At 51.4% G+C, this 18,652-nt stretch overlaps 1 protein-coding gene across 6 annotated transcripts in view; it reads left to right on the top strand.

Moving 5' to 3' along the window:
• The window catches only part of LOC105469335 (casein kinase 1 delta), a 33,438-nt gene that overhangs the window by 2,924 nt on the left and 11,862 nt on the right, over positions 1-18,652 (top strand). For 5 of the 6 annotated variants that reach the window (XR_011615228.1, XM_071081880.1, XM_011720273.2 and 2 more), the window contains exons 2-6: positions 5,217-5,327; positions 15,138-15,286; positions 15,882-16,110; positions 16,524-16,694; positions 17,255-17,403. Coding sequence is in view for 5 of the 6 variants with exons in the window: in XM_071081880.1 (XP_070937981.1) it covers positions 5,217-5,327; positions 15,138-15,286; positions 15,882-16,110; positions 16,524-16,694; positions 17,255-17,403 (809 nt within the window). In the remaining variant the exon portion in view is untranslated. Of the gene's footprint in view, positions 1-4,278; positions 4,299-5,216; positions 5,328-15,137; positions 15,287-15,881; positions 16,111-16,523; positions 16,695-17,254; positions 17,404-18,652 lie in introns of those variants that run through there. The other variant, XM_071081879.1, reaches the window with a different exon arrangement.

The following is an 18,652-nucleotide window of genomic DNA, read 5'->3' as shown; positions in this document are numbered from 1 at the left end:
GCACAGCTGAATTTTTTTTTTTTTTTTCCGTCAGCATTGGCTCCTGGCCACACTGTGGTCCTTTCAGATGACCCCTCTGAGGAAATGAAAGGCGAGGTGGTCACGTTAGCCGGAGTAAGGCAGTTTGGAAGAAGCGTGGGTCTCAGCAGAATGGCAGTTAGAGTCAAAGATGGCTGATCTGAAGACCTCGAGATGGGTTGGTCATCCCCACCGTAGTTTTGTTTGTGCAGCCAGTTAGACATAAATTGAGGAACTAGGTCTTCATCTTGACCTCTGCGTGTCGTGTGTATTCTAGTGTGACTGTCGTTAAGACCATTCCTACTGTTGTCACTGTGGTGTCCTCCAGGTGGGGTTCACCTTGCTTTGAGCCTGGCTTTTGGGTTTTTGTTTTTCCACTGGGGACTTTCTGTGCTTTCCGGTGTTTGAGCCCGGGAAGGCGGGGGGAAGGCTGTGCTTCAGTGGAGTGCCCGTGGGCTAGAAGTGTGGTGTGGGCCTGCCTGCCCCGACCCTGCTGTGAGAGTTGGAGGGCAGTGCTGCAGTGCAGGACCCCACTGGGTTGTCGTGTTCCAAAATTGCCCCTTCAAAGGGGGCAGTATTTTGGGGCTATTTCTTGAATGCCCAGGCTTTGGAAAGTGGGACCCCAAAAAGAAAAATCTCAGTCTTCAGTCTGAGATTGCCAGATCTGGAAGGCCCTTCAGGAGGGCAGGCTGGGAGGCGGCACAGCCCACACACAACCTGTGGAGCGCACACCTTGGCAGCCTGTCGTGTGACCTGGCCTCGGCCCTGTGCTGCCCTCCACATTCGTGTCCGTGTGGTGTGGCCATAAACCAGAAGTCCTTTCGTTTTTGCTGGCAGAATACCAGTGAAAATAAACTTGATAACATTTGAAAACAGACAGTCCTTAATGTGGACCACGAGTTCCCAGCCCCAGTACCACAGGGGTGTCTGGGGGAAGGAGAGTGTTCAGCTGGGCCAGGTTAGAGGGAGAGGCCTGTGTTCACCCCGCAGGGGGCCCATGCAGAGAGGCAGTGAGAGCCCAACTGGCCTCTGTTCTCACCCGTAGTGTGTTCTGGAGGTGAGTGGCAGGACCGGATTACCTGGCTGGTGGGCTGGACAGGTGCATCTGTTGGCATTTGTACTTGATCCCATCGCACCGTCAGCTTGTCAGGGCCTCCGTTTGTCCTCCTGTTACATGGATGGACTGACCTCGTAATGTGCACGAGTATCTTTTGGGAGCTAACTACTGCTTCATCTCTGAAGCACATGTTTTTCCCCTCACTGACTGATTTCTCAAGAGGCAGCCTGCAGGGTGCCTGGCATGCAGTAGGACCCCAAGACGTTGACCAGCCATGAGAGGAGAGCGGTCACCTGTTCTCACTGTAGGTTCCGGGGTCTCCTCACTGCAGTGTTGAGGGCTGTAGCCTCTGTTGACCTTGGACTGTGCTTAATTCAAGCGTCTGTAATGAGAAGTCGTGGTACTGCTGACCGCTGCCCTGTGAGGTGACCTTTGTCCTGCTGCTCAAGGCGTCTCCCTGTTTCTTTGTTGACAAGACAATCAAGCCTTAATGGGAGTTGCCAGCGTCCAGGCTGACAGGGCCACACTCTGGTTAGGTTCACTTAATTCACCATCTGCTTTTGTTTTTTTTTTTTTTTGAGACGGAATCTCACTCTGTCGCCCAGGCTGGAGTGCAGTGGTGCAGTGGCCGGATCTCAGCTCATTGCAAGCTCCGCCTCCCGGGTTTATGCCATTCTCCTGCCTCAGCCTCCTGAGTAGCTGGGACTACAGGCGCCCGCCGCCTCGCCCAGCTACTTTTTTGTGTTTTTTATTACAGAAAGGGTTTCACCGTGTTAGCCAGGATGGTCTCGATCTCCTGACCTCATGATCCGCCTATCTCAGCCTCCCAAAGTGCTGGGATTACAGGCGTGAGCCTCCGCGCCCGGCCTTTTTTTTTTTTTTTTTTTTTTAAGACAAAGTATCATTCTGTCTCCCAGGCTGGGGTGCAGTGGCACGATCTCAGCTCACTGCAACCCCTGCCTCCTGGGTTCAAGCAGTTCTTCCGCCTCAACCTCCTGAGTAGCTGGGGTTACAGGTGCACGCCACCACGCTTGGCTAATTTTTTCTGTGTTTATAGTAGAGACGGGGTTTCACCATGTGGGCCAGGCTGGTCTCGAATGTCTGATCTCAGGTGATCCATCAGCCTTAGCCTACCAAAGTGCTGAGATGACAGCCGTGGACCACCACACCCGGCCACCATCTGCTTTTGGCTGCTGAGCTTGAGGGACATGCTTTTGTTTTTGTAGGATTAACATTAACTGACGCCCAAACATGGACTGAGGAAAGCGCTGTCTCAGGGCAGACCAGGACTGTTGAGCTGCAGGGAAGAGCTGAGGTTGTTGTGCTGATAGAATGTCCTTTGTACAAACAGACAGCCCAGACAACCTGGTGATCTGTGTGTCGCCAGGTTTTGGTTTGTTTTGATTCTGACACCCAGGGCTCAGGGTCTTTCAAATTCTCATTCCCCTTTTAGTCGTGCTTCTCAGATTTAACCTGCGGTGAAGGACCAGGCTTGTAATTTTCAATCTGTTGCACACCAAAACTTGTGTATAACAAGGTCAAAATGCTGCAGCGATGCCAGATTGCCACCACAGTTACTCAGCGCCTCCGTGCTGCCTTGTGGACTGGTGGCAGCTGGAGGACCTGGCTGAGCAGCACGGCTGGTAGAGTGTGGGGTGCCCCTGGTGGGTGAGGTGGGACAGGGCTGCAGGCCAGGGGGTCTGAGCAGTGCTCAGCGACCTTGAGGCAGGTGGTGCCCAAGGAATGCACAGACCATGATGCTCTGCTGCTTGATGCTTCTGCATAGCAGGTGATGAGGTGCCTGCTGGAGGCCCCAGAGAATTGCCGTCCTCACATCTGTGTACAGGGCCTGCATCCTCTGCTCCCCTGTAGAGACTTGGGGCAACCTTGGTGTCTGGTTCCACAGCAGGGCTGGCTCTGTGTGCTTGCACAGCAAGAGGTCCCAGCCCCATGATAGGGTGTGATTGGTGGTGTGTGCCAGAGCGGCTGGTGATGACTTTGCCCCACGACAGTCAGTGTTGCAGATGTGACTGGCAGACATTAGCTGTATCATCTACAGAGAAGTGCAGCGAGAGATGCTAGTCAGCAGGCTGTGTGGCCCCAAGCCATCGGCCCCAGGCCGTGGAGTCACTGGGCTGCCAGCTGGCGAGGGTGGCGGTGCTGTCCGAGGCTGCACTGCGCCTGCTTGGGGGTTCAGGGAGCTGCTGACATAACTAGTGGGATGAGTCACCCTCCCTCCCGGCTGGCGAGTTGAGTTCAGAGTCCAGGTCCTTAAAGGAACTCAGAGTTCAATTTTCATTTGCACAGTACATTTTTCGATGAAGTCATTTCTCTTGTAATGGGATAGACTGTCCCAACTGTAGGCAGGAAGAACAAAATTTATTACCTTGAGTGCTCTGAAAAGTCTCTGTTGATAGTAAGTGACGTTCTTAAATCTAGAATGGTCATTGGCGATGACCTGATGATGGCGATTCCTATGGAACGCAGCAGTGGCGATGGGTTTGAGGCCCAGGCCGGAAGTGGCACATCTCGTGCCACCATCTGGGCAGACGAGGGGGTTCTTGGGTGTTCAGTGGATGTGTGTGGATGTCAGCTGACGGCTCTAGTGCTCACTTGACCTTACTCTGCCTTTCATCAGGGAATCTTAAAGAGCTCATTCATCTCCACGACGCTCATGAAACAGATGTCAGACCTCACCACTGATCTCCATTGACAAGAGAAACTGAGTCACTAAGAACTAGCCAGGTCGCTTTGCCCAGCACTAGTCTCCCAGGGAAAGAATTCTCCCAGGGCTCTGTCTGGGCTGCTGAAGCTAGTGTGAATTCCTTTGCACATAGCCACGCTGTTGGGAAGGATTCCAGTGTCTTTTTTTTTTTTTTTTTTTTTGAAACGGAGCCTTACTCTGTCGCCCAGGCTGGAGTGCAGTGACGTGATCTTGGCTCACTGCAAGCTCCGCCTCCCGGGTTTACGCCATTCTCCTGCCTCAGCCTCCCAAGTAGCTGGGACTACAGGCACCCGCCACCACACCCGGCTAATTTTTTTTGTATTTTTAGTAGAGACGGGGTTTCACCGTGTTAGCCAGGATGGTCTCCATCTCCTGACCTCGTGATCTGCCCCCTTCCGCCTCCCAAAGTGCTGGGATTACAGGCGTGAGCCACCGCGCCCGGCCGATTCCAGTGTCTTATACTCCGAAGGGATCCGTGATGGAAGAGGAGAGAGCTGAGTATGTGCTGTGTGCAGCTTCTTTTTCTCTCCTCTTTGGTTAAAGCTCCTGGGATACCTCACGCAGTGCATTTGGGGAAGGCTTCGGGCCAGATTCAAACTCAGTAGTATTTGTGGGTGAACCTGAGAGGGATGGTGGCTGTCACGTTTGTCATTTATCAGAGTAAAGCAGAGATGGAACATTTCTAGATAAAAAGTGTAATTTTGCCTCCAAACTCATAGTCCAGTCATCAGGGTATTAGATGTGTCATTGGTTTTAGCCATTGACTGACGAAAGATGTGCGACCGGTGTGTGTTGGTAGGTGGTGCATTTCGGGCTTTGAAAACAGGCGATTCTTCTGGCTTTGTGGCCCCAGGAATGGAGAAGGGCCTCCCTCCGCCTGGCGGAGGGTGTTTGCAGTAGGTTGGCTGGAGATGACTCCTGCTGCCTGCTTGGGTGGACTACGGCTGTGATTGTTGGGTAAAAACCCAGCCCTTCCTCAGGGGGAATCTCAAACCACCCCCTCCCAGAGGCCTGTCAAGGCAGCACAGAGAAAAGGGAATGGCACCCTGGAGCTCCACCATGGGCTGTCTGGGGCAGGTGGATGCAGGGGCCCTGGTCAGGGCTGATGGGAGGACGCAGACCAAAAGGGCTACTCTGGAGAGGGAGCTGCAGCACCTGGAGACTGGTAGGCGGGTGATGGAAACTGCATAGACTTTCTGTGCAGTTCAGACTGCTCCTGTTGTGAAAATGGGACTAAGGATAACTTCCCCCAGAGATGTGCTGGCCAGTGAGCCCGCCTTACTATGCTGGAAAGGAGAACACATCCATTACTTGGTCCTTCCTGGAAAACTCACATAGTGCTTGTCGTTTCTCCAGCATGTTGGGTATTTGGTGGACACCAGGTAATTCCTGTTGCGGTTTTCTTTCTTTGCCAAGGTACGGACATTGCTGCAGGAGAAGAAGTTGCCATCAAGCTTGAATGTGTCAAAACCAAACACCCTCAGCTCCACATTGAGAGCAAAATCTACAAGATGATGCAGGGAGGAGGTAGGTCCTTTACCAGTCACAGAGGAACACCAGGGTTCTGTTTGCTAAGGGAGAACAGCAACTCAGCATTGCTGGTTAAAATAAACCCAAAACTGGCTCTGGGCAAAAGGGAGGGAAGTGTTCCCCACACCCTGACGAAGAGGTCACAGCTTCCTTCAGAGAGTCTCGGGTCCAGAGACCCTCCCTCAACACAAAGATACGTCTTATGGGCTGGGTGCGGTGGCTCACGCCTGGAATCCCAGCACTTTGGGAGGCCAAGACGGGTGGATCATTTGAGGTCAGCAGTTCGAGACTAGCCTGGCCAACATAGTGAAACCCCGTCTCTACTAAAAATACAAAAATTAGCTGAGTGTGGTGGCGGGCACCTGTAATCCCAGCTATGCAGGAGGCTGAGGCAGGAGAATCGCCTGAGCTTGGGAGGCAGAGGTTGCAGTGAGCTAAGATCACACCACTGTACTCTAGCCTGGGCGATAGTGAGACCCTGTCCCCCCCCCAAAAAAAGAAAAGAAACATCTTATGCCATCTTGTCCCTTTGTTTAAATTTTGCCTCATGTCGGGTCATGGTGTCTGAAATCAAAAGTTTGTGTGAATTTTAATGCATGATCCCTTTGGTGTCTGTGCCCCTCAGTGGTCGCTGGGGCTGTTGCTGGTGGGACCTTCCTGCTGTGTGATCCCTGGGTGAGGCCTCTGCTCCTTCGCATGCTTTGCTTACAGCTTGGGGGATGTCCCTTCACACTCTCTGGGCTCGTTTTCTCCTGAGCAAAACAAGAGTTTTGGGCCTGGCGACCATCATGACCTGTTCCAGCTCAGTTACTGTCCCCGTTCGGCGAGCCCTCAGCCCAGAGCCTTAGGTACCTGGTGTTCCATGGTGGGCCGAGTATGGAGCAGAGTGCTCCCGTCCTGACCTCAGAGTCCAGCTCTTGCAAGTTCCCTGGACTTTGAAATGGTTCAGCTGATGGAGCAGGAGGGCATTCTCTGCAGGAATTTCAGAGCCATGAAGCACGCATCTCAGCAGCAGAGCTTCGGTCTGGCAGGTGCGCTCTTTGGGAACAGGGCTTTCTGTCTGAAGAGTGGCTGTGCCATGTCCGTGGAGCCCTCCCAGTTAGAAGCCTCCGGGGCACATTTGTAGGCGGATGGTTGGATGAGTCCCCTTGGGCAACCGGCCAAAGGAAAACTTGTTCAGGGTCTCTGTTAGCCCTGTCGTCACGGGAAAGGGAGGACTGTTGATGGGCTTTTTTGACATCTTTTCTCAGCACAAGCAACATAATCTGTGCTACTACAAGAAACTGACATTTCTAAGTTTATGTGACACAAAATGTCTTTGGCAGCACCTGTGGTCCTGGGGAGCCCGTTACAGAGAGGGTCATCCAGTGTGTCCTACACAGGCCTCACATGAGCGGAGGAGGCCACAGGAATGAAAAATCCCATCACCAACCCAAGGAAAGCTCAGCAGAGACCCCACCCGGGGAGCCTGTCTGGCGGCCCTTGGTGGTGGACTGGCTTCTCAAGGGCCTGGAGCCTGCATTGAAGGTGTGACGAGCCAAGGAGAGCAGGGTGGTGCACGGTGTGACCTTGGCCTGCGGGAGCCTGGTGCGGGGGTCGAGTAAAACCTGCACGCTTAAAAACACCTTAAGTTTTTACGAGAGACATCTGCAGGTGAACTTGCAAGCCAGAGGTACACAAGGGCAAAGGGAAGAAAGCCAGTCCTTAAAAGCACAGGATAGGCCGGGCGCGGTGGCTCATGCCTGTAATCCCAGCACTTTGGGAGGCCGAGGCGGGCAAATCATGAGGTCAGGAGATCAAAACCATCCTGGCTAACATGGTGAAACCCCGTCTCTACTAAAAAAAAATACAGAAAATTAGCCGGGCTTGGTGACAGGCTCCTGTAGTCCCAGCTACTGTGGAGGCTGAGGCAGGAGAATGGCGTGAACCTGGGAGGCGGAGCTTGCAGTGAGTGGAGATGCGCCACTGCACTCAGGTCTGGGTGACAGAGCGAGACTCTGTCTCAAAAAAAAAGAAAAAAAAGAAAAAAGCCCAGGATGGTCACTGGGGAAGCCAACCCCGAACCAAAAGGTAGCTACGTGGTTCCTGAACAGGACTTCCCCTGGCACTAGTGCCATTCGTAGTGGTGTGTTCTCTGCGTGGTAGATGTTGGCAGCACCCCAGCCCCCAGTTGTGATACTCAAAACTTCCTTCAGACAGTGCTGAAGGCCCCTGGCAGGCAAAGTTCCTTCCCCTGTGGCCACTGGCTTGAGAGAGTAAAGAAGCTGCACCTTCCTGTTCCTGCCCATGCACCTTCCCTAGGATCCTGGAAACCAAACAGGATTTCAGAAATGGATTTTCTCCCTTTTGGGCTTCAAGCTCATTGCCATGTCCCTGACCATTCCAAAATGTAGGTCAGGTCTTCTGTGTTAAATGCACACATACCTGGTGGATACTGGCAAAGTTTTGTTGTTTTGTTTGTTTGTTTGTTTGTTTTTTGAGACGCAGTCTCACTCTGTTGCCCAGGCTGGAGTGCAATGGCGGGATCTTGGCCCACTGCAACCTCTGCCTCCTGGGTTCAGGCCATTCTCCTGCCTCAGCCTCTGCAGTAGCTGGGATTACAGGCGTGAGCCACCCCGCCTGGCTAATTTTTGTATTTTTAGTAGAGACAGGGCTTCACCACGTTGGCTGGGCTGGTTGTGAACTCCTGATCTCAGGCGATCTGCCCACCTCAGCCTCCCAAAGTGCTGGGATTATAGGCGTGAGCCACCGCGCCTGTCCAGATACTGTAAAGATCTAAAGATCTGCATTTTAGAAAACAAATGATGTCCAGGAAGGCAAAAGGCCTCATTCTGGTGGTGGTTCTTGAATTCACTTTGAGACAAAACCAGGGAGTTGACAAATAATGGGAAGAAATTGCTTCATCCAGAAACCACCAGATCTTGCCGCCGCCCGTTCTTGTGCAGTGTCTGCTGTGGGTGATGCAGATTGTCCTGTTGTGGGTGGTGCAGATTGTCCCCTTGTGCAGTGTCTGCTGTGGATGGTGCAGATTGTCCTTCTGTCTCTGAAAAAACGGGCAGCAAGCACCTCTCATTGCGGTTTTCCTTCCTTTCATGTGAGAGTCAAGCAGTGGTGCCGGGTTCTGATCTTGCTTACGTCTGCTTGATGGAGGCTGCCTTTCAGGAGAAAGCTCCACGCCGAGTGCATTCTGTTATCTGCAGCTTGGGAAGAGTGAGCATTAAAAACACACCGGTCACTGCCCACAGCAGCCCTGGGCAGTGGGTACTGAGCTCTTCAGCCTGATGTTGCAGATGAGGAAACTGGGTTTAGAAGGCTGTGTAACTTTACGGAGGACAGACTTGAACTTGGGTGTTCTAGCCCCCCAGGCTACTGCTCAAGCAGCTGTCTGCTCCCAGAGAAGGAAATGGCAGCCACCCTATGTGGCCTTCAGCCGTCAGGAATGTGCCCCAGATGCTCCCACCTGTCCCAAATCTGGTTGGGACAGTAGATTCAATACCTGAAATAGTAGAAAGAAACTAAAATTAGCTGTGTTGATAGAAGACTTGGATAGACACCTAGTTTTTATCAAAACCGACTGGACTGGTGGGCAAAACCCAGGGACTGTTGTAGGTGCTCTTTTCTTTCCGATCCTACCATCCCCCAAAAGCGGCTTTAGGTCACTCCCTCCTTGGGGAACCCCTCAGCAAGCAACATTTACTTAGTTCTCAGCTGCTTTTGGTCAAGGCTAAGATGGCAGGCCTGGTTTCTGGGAGGGAGGAGGGAAGTGCTTGTGTAGAACTGGGCCAGTGGGTGAAGGTTCTGTGGTTGAGGGTGGGCGACTGCCTACCATCATCTTTTTATTGTGAAATATCGTACAACTCCAAAGAACGTATGTAACATGTATGGTATCGAGGACATTAAAATCAACAACCAGGACCCTGTCCTGCCCGTCTGAGAGGAACGCTCCTCCCTGTGGAGCCCATTTGCCTGCCATGCCCCATGCCTGTGCCAGGCCCTCGCTCACCCGTTTGTAAGTTTTTGTTTCTTTGTCATCCTACAAGAAACTTTCAAAATCCAAATAATGAAATTATCTAGAAACATTTTACAGTTAGATAAATCATTTTAGGGTTGAATTGCTGAAAACTTCATGAAAATTTCTATTTGCATTAATGCTGAGTCCCCACATTTATATTGAAACTTTTCACAGATCAGGGTGGAGCATGTCTTTATGTATCTGGCCTTGTCCCCCCATTTTTTTATCCCCACGCATATATTTAGCTACCTTTGGGCACCATGAGGCAAAAGTGTTGAGGTGACAAATAGCAGCACGAGTGGCTGCTTCTCACCGTGACAGCACCTGGACAGGGCAGCAGGGTGGCCCTGGATGACTGGCACACTTAGGCAGCCTTGGGTCTCTGTTTTCAAACCCATTGGCTTCACTTGTTACTGCACAAACACCAGTCGCAGTAAGTCCATTGAGCACAAGTGCATTGGGAGCCGAGAGCGTGTTGCTTTTACTGTATTTTATCCATTCTCTAATGCCATGAATGACGGGGTGCATTGTGACAGCTAACAAAAAAGGGGTGATTCTGCTGAGACTTTGGGGGGCAGGGAGGAAAAAGAAACAGGCCAGGTGCAGTGGCTTACACCTGTAGTCTCAGCTACTTGGGAGGCTGAGGCAGGAGGATGGCTTGAGCTCGGGAAGTTAAGGCTGCAGTGAGCTGTGATGGTGCCACTGCCCTCCAGCCTGGATGACAGCAGGACCCCTGTTTAAAAAAAGAGAGAGAGAAAGAAAGATGGTGTCAGTAAATACACCATCAGTAACACCAGTCAGTACACCATCAGTCAGAACGCCGTCACTCACGTCAGTCAGTAAACCATCAGTCATGTCATTCAGTACACCATCAGTCAGTACACCATCAGTCACAGTCAGTACACCATCAGTCAGTGCACCATCAGTCACATCAGTCAGTACACCGTCAGTCACATCTGTCAGTACACCGTCAGTCACATCTGTCAGTACACCAGTCAGTTCACCATCAGTCACGTCAGTACACCATCAGTCAGTACACCATCAGTCACATCAGTACACCATCAGTACACCATCAGTCACATCAGTCAGTACACCATTCACATTAGTCAGTACACCAGTCATGTCAGTACGCCATCAGTACACCATCAGTCAGTACACCATCAGTCACATCAGTACACCATCAGTCACGTCAGTACATCATCAGTCAGTACACCGTCAGTCACACCAGTCAGTACGCTGTCAGTCACACCAGTCAGCACGCCGTCAGTCACACCAGTCAGCACGCCATCAGTCACACCAGTCAGTACGCCATCATTACATCAGTCAGTACGCCATCAGTTACATCAGTCAGTACACCATCAGTTCAGATGGATCATGAGTCCATGCCACATACGTCTTTTGAATACATGAAAGTTTTAGTGTTATGCAATGCGGTCTGTATTTTGTAACTTTCTTTGACCCAGAGTATTCCAGAGTATTCCTGAGATTCTTCCCTATCGATTGCAGCTCTAGGTAATTGATTTTCATTGTTTGATCATCTACATAGTTGTATAAAGTAGCTTCCTCTTACTCATTCTGCGTTGAGCCCTGGGGAGCTTCTAGCATTTACTCTTAGGGACAGTGCTTTTGTGCACATCTTGTCCATGTGTCTGGGGCACACGTGCTAGCACCTACGTCTGAAGGTGCAGTGGCTGTTGCTTGGCACGTGCAAATGTCCAGTTCTGCAAGATAACGCAGGCGTCCGCATATTGATGTGTATCGATTTTTCCAAAATGGTTATGCAGATTTCCATTCCCCCCCTGCAGAGCAGCAGAGGTTTGTGTAGCTCACATCATCCTCAGCCTCACAACACTGTTTTCAGCAGGGCAGGGGGTGAAAAAGGCAGGAAAAAAACTGCTGTTACTGGCATATTGATGTGATGTCATTTCCTACATAGGGATCTCAACAGATTAGAGAGTTTAGCAAATTTAAGATCAAAATATAAAATCTATTTATTTTGTTAAACCAACAATAATTAATTAGTTATGCAATGTAATTTAAAAAGTACTGCTTACAGTAGCAAAAAGGTATCTAGGGATAAATTTTAAGACACATAAGTTCTGTATGCAGAAAATATATAAACTTTATTGAAGGACATTTAAGAAAGATTTGCCTAATTCTCCTCTATGTTCAGAGAAAGGAAGATGCCAGGTGTCAGGTCTCCCAAAGTTGCTCTTAACATTGAGTGACGTTCCTATCGACATCCAGCCACTTCTCCTACATGACGAGGTGATTAGAATTCACCGAGAAGAGTGCAAGGCCAGGGTTAATTAAAACACCTGTGAAGAAGAGGCCCTTTGCCCTGCAAACACCAGCACTTACTCTAAAGCTGTCACGATGAAACTTTGTGTAGTTCTGGCCACGAGAAGGGCCTAGAAGGAGTGACAGCCTAGAACACTGAGCACGCCGGGCCTCCGTGGGTTGTAAGTATTTATCGCTCTCTGTTAAGAGGAGTCCTGAGTGCTTGGAGAAGCAGCTGATTCCAAGGCTGGGGCAGAAAGAAGGAAGGTGAATCTGGAACATGTGGCAGAAAGAAAAGAAGTTCAAAACCGATAGGCATTTGTTGTGAGGGTACGGGAAAAAGCTTGAAAGGTTATCTGTTGCCTAAATTTAGGACAGTGAAAACTTCAAAATGAGTATTAAGAAGAAGGAACTGTGATACATTGGAGTGGAGAAAGAGAATTTGGGAATCCATAATGCTGCATATATAGAGAGAGAGAATTCACAAATCCGTAGTAAGGTTGAGTATCTGAAACACCCAAAATCAGAAACTTTATGAAAAGTGCTGACATGATGCTCAAAGGAGATGCGAATGGGGGCAGTTTGGATTTTCAGATTAGGGATGGTCAGCTGTGGCGCAGAATGCAACTATTCCAAAATCCAAAAGTAGGTATGTATTTGCATGTGTATATCATATGTTTTCAGGTTTATATATACATTTATATGCAACTGTTCCAGAATCTGAAAGTAGATATGTATTTGCATATATATATCTCATATGTATTCAGGTTTATATATACATGTTTTTAAAATATATATACTTATATACAAAAGACTGAAGTCAAACATAAACACGCATGTATATGTATATGCCTCATGCCTTTAACTTGTTTTTTTTTTTTTTGGTGAGACGGTCTCATTCTGTCACCCAGGCTGGAGTGCAGTGGTGCAGTCACGGCTCACTGCAGTCCTGACTTCTGGGCCTAAGCCATCCTCCCACCTCAGCCTCCCGAGTAGCTGGGACTGTAGGCGCACAGCACCAAGCCCAGCTAATTTTTAAAATTTTTTTGTAGAGACGAGGGTCTCACTATGTTTCTTTCTGGTCTCAAACTTGGGCTTAAGTGATCCTCCCACTTCCACCTCCATCGTGCTGGGATTATGGGCCTGAGCCTGGCCAGTTAAACTTTTTGATGTGGAATGCAGTTGAAATCTGTAGTAACGTTTCATGACTTTCTCTGCTGATTTGAACATCCGGGTCCATTTCATTTGACCTCTGACTCCAGGTTTGTTTTCCACTGTGGATGCCGGACATCGAGAATGTCACGCGTGCTGTGCTCTTCCACGTTCTGCAGGCTCCTCCTCAGCTCTCTTCTGGGATGAGGTTGGGTTCCTGGATCTGCTCAGTCTGGCCTTTGTGCTTATGCTCCCAGCAGTGCAGGGGGCAGCCCAGGGCGCCCTCTCGGGGCCCCTTCCCGCCCTCAAGCACGGCTGTTATTGGCTGGTATGGCTGTCAGTCACTGGCCGGCCGGCGTTGTTGAAACCGCCCTGTCATGTGTGAGGCTGTGTGTTTTGTTTTTTCCCTTAGTTAAGGTGTGAGGGCGAATCAGGCCCCATTACTGTTTTTGCTAGAAGTAGAAGTAACTTTTATACTTTTAAAAGAAAACAATAGCATCTCTTTTTGACGCTGAGGGCAGAAATTATTTTTTAATGTAAGATACTGAAAGCACTCATAAAGCAAAAAGATAGAGGCATTCACATTCATGAAAATTAAGTCTTTTCATCAAGAAACTCCAGAAGAAAATAAAAAACGTGCCATTAACTGAGAGATACTTGCCTCACAAAAAGCCTACAATGGTTTAGTATCCGGAATTTATAAAGAACTACTATAAATAGGAAAAAGATACCACGATAGAAAAACTTAGCCAAAAAAAAATACACACCTTCAGAGGAGAGGAGCTACATATGGCCAGTAAAACGAGCCGGGCGCGGTGGCGCCTGCCTGTAATCCCACCTACTCAGGAGGCTGAGGCAGGAGAATTGCTTGAACCCAGGAGGCGGAGGTTGCCGTGAGCCGAGATGGCGCCCCTGCACTCCAGCCTGGGTGACAGTGAGACCTCGTCTCAAAACAATAAAATAATGAAACAACTTTTTTAATGAAGTAAATTTCCCTAATGGTACCAAAACTTGCTGTAAGACTAAACTAAAAATCTGTCTTGCCATGGAAGGACATAAAAGGTTTATCCAGGCCGTTCATAAGCTGTATGTGTGTAGAGCCATGTGTATAGTTAAGGACCCAGTGCTGTGAAAACATACCAAAAAAACATGTTCTTGTGGATATAAGAAAAAAAATAGGACTGAAGGGCATATTTTGGGGGTGGTATTTTGAGAAACCCATCTGTTGCTGCAGTATTCGAATTTGACTCTGGCGTGAGGCTGCGGTGCGCACTCCTGCGTGTTCCTGCACGCGTCTTTACCAGCACGTGTTTCCATCTCTCAGCGTCTTCTTGTGGTCGTTGACTTTTCATACGTAAAGTCTTGGGTGAAGTGTCCAGGTCTTTCACCCATTTTTTTCTAAAGTAGATTTTTTTTGTTTTGTTTTCAGACAGGGTTTTGCTCTGTGGCACAGGCTGGAGTGCAGTGGTGCCATCGCGGCTCACTGCAGCCTTCATTTCCTGGGCTCAAGTGATCCTCCTGCCTCAGCCTCCCAAGTAGATGGGACCACAGAAGCGTGCCACCACACCCAGCTAATTTCCAAAGTTTTTTTGTAGAGACATAAGGGTCTCCCTATGTTATTCAGGCTGGTCTCAAACTTGAGCTCAAGCAGTCCTCTCGCTCCAGCCTCCCAAAGTGCTAGGATTACAGGCATGAGCCACTGCACCTGGCCCGTGTGTCTTTTTAGTGTTGATTATGCCTTCAGCACTGATACTGTGCAGCCATCTGTAAATTCTTCCTGTTAGATTTATTGTGTCTGTATTCTCGCTTCCTGATTTGTATATTTCAAGCTTGGGTTACTGTGTAAATCCCCAAAAAGTTTTCATTGCTTTTATTTTTCTCTTATCCAGTCAAATACTTCTACCAACATTGTAGTAATTGAACATATTTTCTTCTCTCACCTAACCCATGGTAGCTGCTTTCTCTCCTGAAGCTCCTCCCCTCTCCGGTGTGACGTCTCTGGCGGGCTCTGCTGGTCCTTTTCTGCCTGAGCTCTTTCTCCCACATCATGACTGTTTCCTGTGTCTCCCGCCCCCCTGCCCTAGAAGACGAGAGTCAGGGAGGTGGGGCTTCGATCCCCTCCTTGTCCCCTTTGCAGCTCCTGCCCGCTTGGCCCTCGTCCAACCTCTGCCTCAGGCCACTTGCTAACAGATGGGGCCTAATCAAGATGGGTCCCTGAGGACCGGCGTTGCCGGGGTCTTCTGCCTCCATCACCCCTTCCCCGTTCAGGGTTGTCACCAGGACCCCATGGTGTGCACAGCGCAGACGTAGTGTGGAGCTGAGGCAGGGCCTGGACTGAAACGCTGTCTGATTTCCTCGCCTAGTGGGCATCCCCACCATCAGATGGTGCGGGGCCGAGGGGGACTACAACGTCATGGTGATGGAGCTGCTGGGGCCGAGCCTGGAGGACCTCTTCAACTTCTGCTCCAGGAAATTCAGCCTCAAAACCGTCCTGCTGCTTGCCGACCAAATGGTAAGGACTGTTTCCTGACACTTGGCACACACTTGCCGTCTGATGGAATCAGCCGCTCACTTGTGCTGTTCTCGCCATTATTACGGCTGTTAATTCACAGAGGAAATGGAAATGTGCTAAGCCTTAGCCTTGAGGCTCTGGTGGCTCAGCTGAGTGGCTTGGAGGCCACCCTCTCGGTACCAGCATAGCACGTTTCCATTCAGCGGGCCCCTCCGTCTCAGGAACATGCGTGTGATTCCTAAGCACCTCCGTGCAGCTTCTCTGCCAATCCTGGTGTGTAGCCTATGCGGAGAACAGTGCTGGGAGAGACCGATGTCTAGTGGCGGGTTGTCCCCTCTCTGTCGCCTCACCTCTCTGTTTTGTGGGAGCTGAAGGCAAAGCGCCTAGGCCCGTGGAGGGTGGAGGGTTGCTGAAGGCACCTGGGGGAACAATTTGGTCAGTTCGGCGTCCCCCTCACTAATGGTTAAACTACCCTGCCGTGGCTGAGGGGCTGAGGGGCAGGAACAGCGCAGCCACTGGCACAGCGTCCTGCAGTTGAGCTGTCCCTCCCTGAGACTGCCCTGGGCTGCCATCTCGCGCCTTGCTCTGCTCGCAGATCAGTCGCATCGAATACATTCATTCAAAGAACTTCATCCACCGGGATGTGAAGCCAGACAACTTCCTTATGGGCCTGGGGAAGAAGGGCAACTTGGTGTACATCATCGACTTCGGGCTGGCCAAGAAGTACCGGGACGCACGCACCCACCAGCACATCCCCTATCGCGAGAACAAGAACCTCACAGGGACGGCGCGGTACGCCTCCATCAACACGCACCTTGGAATTGGTGAGCCCCTGGGCATGGGTCACTGACCTAGGGTGCCTTTGGGCATGTCCATGCCTCAGCCCAGGGAGAGGCCAGCCTCTTGGGGAGCTGGGGGTGCGAGTGTGTCATCAGGGGAGCTGGGGGTGCGAATGTGTCCTCGGGAGCTGGGGGTGCGAGTGTGTCCTCAGACCTCTGCAGCAGACAGTCTGGCTCATGACTGCCAGGTGTATGGGGGCAGGCGGATGCTGGGATGTTTCTGAGTCACCTGTGATGTGTTCGGGAATTTCCTTAGTATGCATAAGGGGCAGCTCTGGGTGAGAGTGATCCGGGCGTGCGTGTCTGAAGCTCGTCTCCACTGGAAGTGCCAGCCAGGTCTTTTGCTTTGACGTGAGCACGCCAGTGCCGTTCTTCACGCCTTTCCCTTTTGTTTTCAGAACAATCCCGAAGAGATGACTTGGAGTCTCTGGGCTACGTGCTAATGTACTTCAACCTGGGCTCTCTCCCCTGGCAGGGGCTGAAGGCCGCCACCAAGAGACAGAAATATGAAAGGATTAGCGAGAAGAAAATGTCCACCCCCATTGAAGTGTTGTGTAAAGGCTACCCTTGTAAGTCTTTGGAGGCTTCTTCTCAGTGGAGCTGCTCATGGGGGTTGCACGTGCGTCGGGCCCGCCTCAGGTGTGCTGAGACGGCTCAGCCTGGGTTTTGTCAGAAGAGTTGCTCCCCTTCCAAAGGGGTGGTGGCAGGAACGAGGGGTGCTTTTGTGTATGGTGGTAATAGCCTGCCCTCCTGTTCATCTTGACTTGCCAAGTGCCCATCAGTGTGGAGAGCACTTGGAGGCCCTGCAGAGATGGCAGGTGAGGCAGGCCTGAGCCTTGGGGTCCTAAGTGGCTGGAAGGGGATGGATGGGCAGTGGTGGGGCCTCTCTCTCTCTGCATTTGTAGGACTGCTCCAGGATACATACCACAGATGAAACGAAATTGTGCTTTATGATTTGAATTTTTTTAAAAGCTTTCTTAAGGCCTAGAGTCTTAGAAATCTGCCAGGTGTTTTGTATCTGTCCTTCTCCCCTTGAGTGTGCAGCAGCAGGAGGTAGACAGCGACGCCGGCAGACACGTCGAGTTGCAGTTGGGTTTCACGAGTTAGCTTTGAGTTTCTTGTTTTGCAGCCGAATTTGCCACATACCTGAATTTCTGCCGTTCCTTGCGTTTTGACGACAAGCCTGACTACTCGTACCTGAGGCAGCTTTTCCGGAATCTGTTCCATCGCCAGGGCTTCTCCTACGACTACGTGTTCGACTGGAACATGCTGAAATTTGTAAGTTGCGCTGCCAGCACGTTCGCTCAGTGTGGTGTGCGGGGGATGCCTTGTCAGCGAGAGGCCGGTGACCGTCTTGTTGGGGGGCTGTACCGTATAGGGAGTGTCTCTGGTGGTGAAGGGCGAGTGTGTAGTGGGCAGGACTGGGACTGAGTGGGTGTCTGCCTGCCAGAAAGGGGTGCCAAGAAGTAAGACACCATCAGGGAACGCAGAGGGGTCCGTGGAATTCCCGGGTGTGGACAGCAGGAGGCCCCATCCCTCCCTGTCACCAAGTGGAGCTAGGGCCCAGAGCATGCCCTGGGGGCAGAGGGTGGGGGCTGGGGGTGTGCATTCCCATTCACTGTGCCAGATGGTCGTGGTGCCCACGAGATGAGTGGGGTTGGGGCCTGGTGAGGTGCTGCCCGTCCAGCCTGACTGACCCTGTTGTGAGCTGGTTTTGCCTGTGGCTCTCTTGATGCGGGTGTGAGCATGCCCTGGAGCCTCTAAAACGCAGCCCAGCCCTGGGTCCACGTCTGAGCCGAATTACTATTCCGACACCGCTGCCAGAATTGAAGCTCCTGTGGAACTGCTGTTTTCTTTCATTAAAAACTTGCTGTTAAGTTGTCAGTTTTAAATAGAAGTTGGAGTCTTTCCAGGCAACAGTCTGATGGAGGAGCAGAATTGCCTCTTGGGAGGGTACAAAAACGGCAGCCTTGTCCAATATTCGTGCAGGGGCCAGGGAGGGGCGGGGGTGCCCTGGACCCGGCCTTGGCGCCTCCAGGTGCTGGGAGGGGTGCACTCTGCAGAGCGGATGGGTCCCTCTGCCGAGGCTCTGCTGCCTCGGGAGGCGGCAGAGTGACCCTCCTGCGGTGTTTCGGGAGGCGGCAGAGTGACCCTCCTGCGGTGTTTCGGGAGGCGGCAGAGTGACCCTCCTGCGGTGTTTCGGGAGGCGGCAGAGTGACCCTCCTGCGGTGTTTCGGGAGGCGGCAGAGTGACCCTCCTGCGGTGTTTCGGGAGGCGGCAGAGCGACCCTCCTGCGTGGTGGAGTCACCTGGCCCTCAGAGCAGGCTGGGCCAGTGTTTTCCGTAAACGGCAGCCTGAGGAGTCTGGGCGGTGCTGGCTGAATGGTGCTGCAGCCGCAGGCGTGTGTCCCGCTGTGTGTTGCCTGGTGGACATGGCTGTGTGTAGTGAGCTGTACTTGCAGGAAGAGGTGGCACCTGGGTTTGGCCCCGGCTGTAGTTTTCAGGCCCCTGCCACACAGCATTGGCAG

Source organism: Macaca nemestrina, chromosome 17, assembly GCF_043159975.1.
Source record: "Macaca nemestrina isolate mMacNem1 chromosome 17, mMacNem.hap1, whole genome shotgun sequence".
Lineage (NCBI taxonomy): Eukaryota > Metazoa > Chordata > Mammalia > Primates > Cercopithecidae > Macaca > Macaca nemestrina.
Note: the sequence above shows the minus strand (reverse complement) of the source record. Positions and strands in the feature narration are given on the sequence as shown.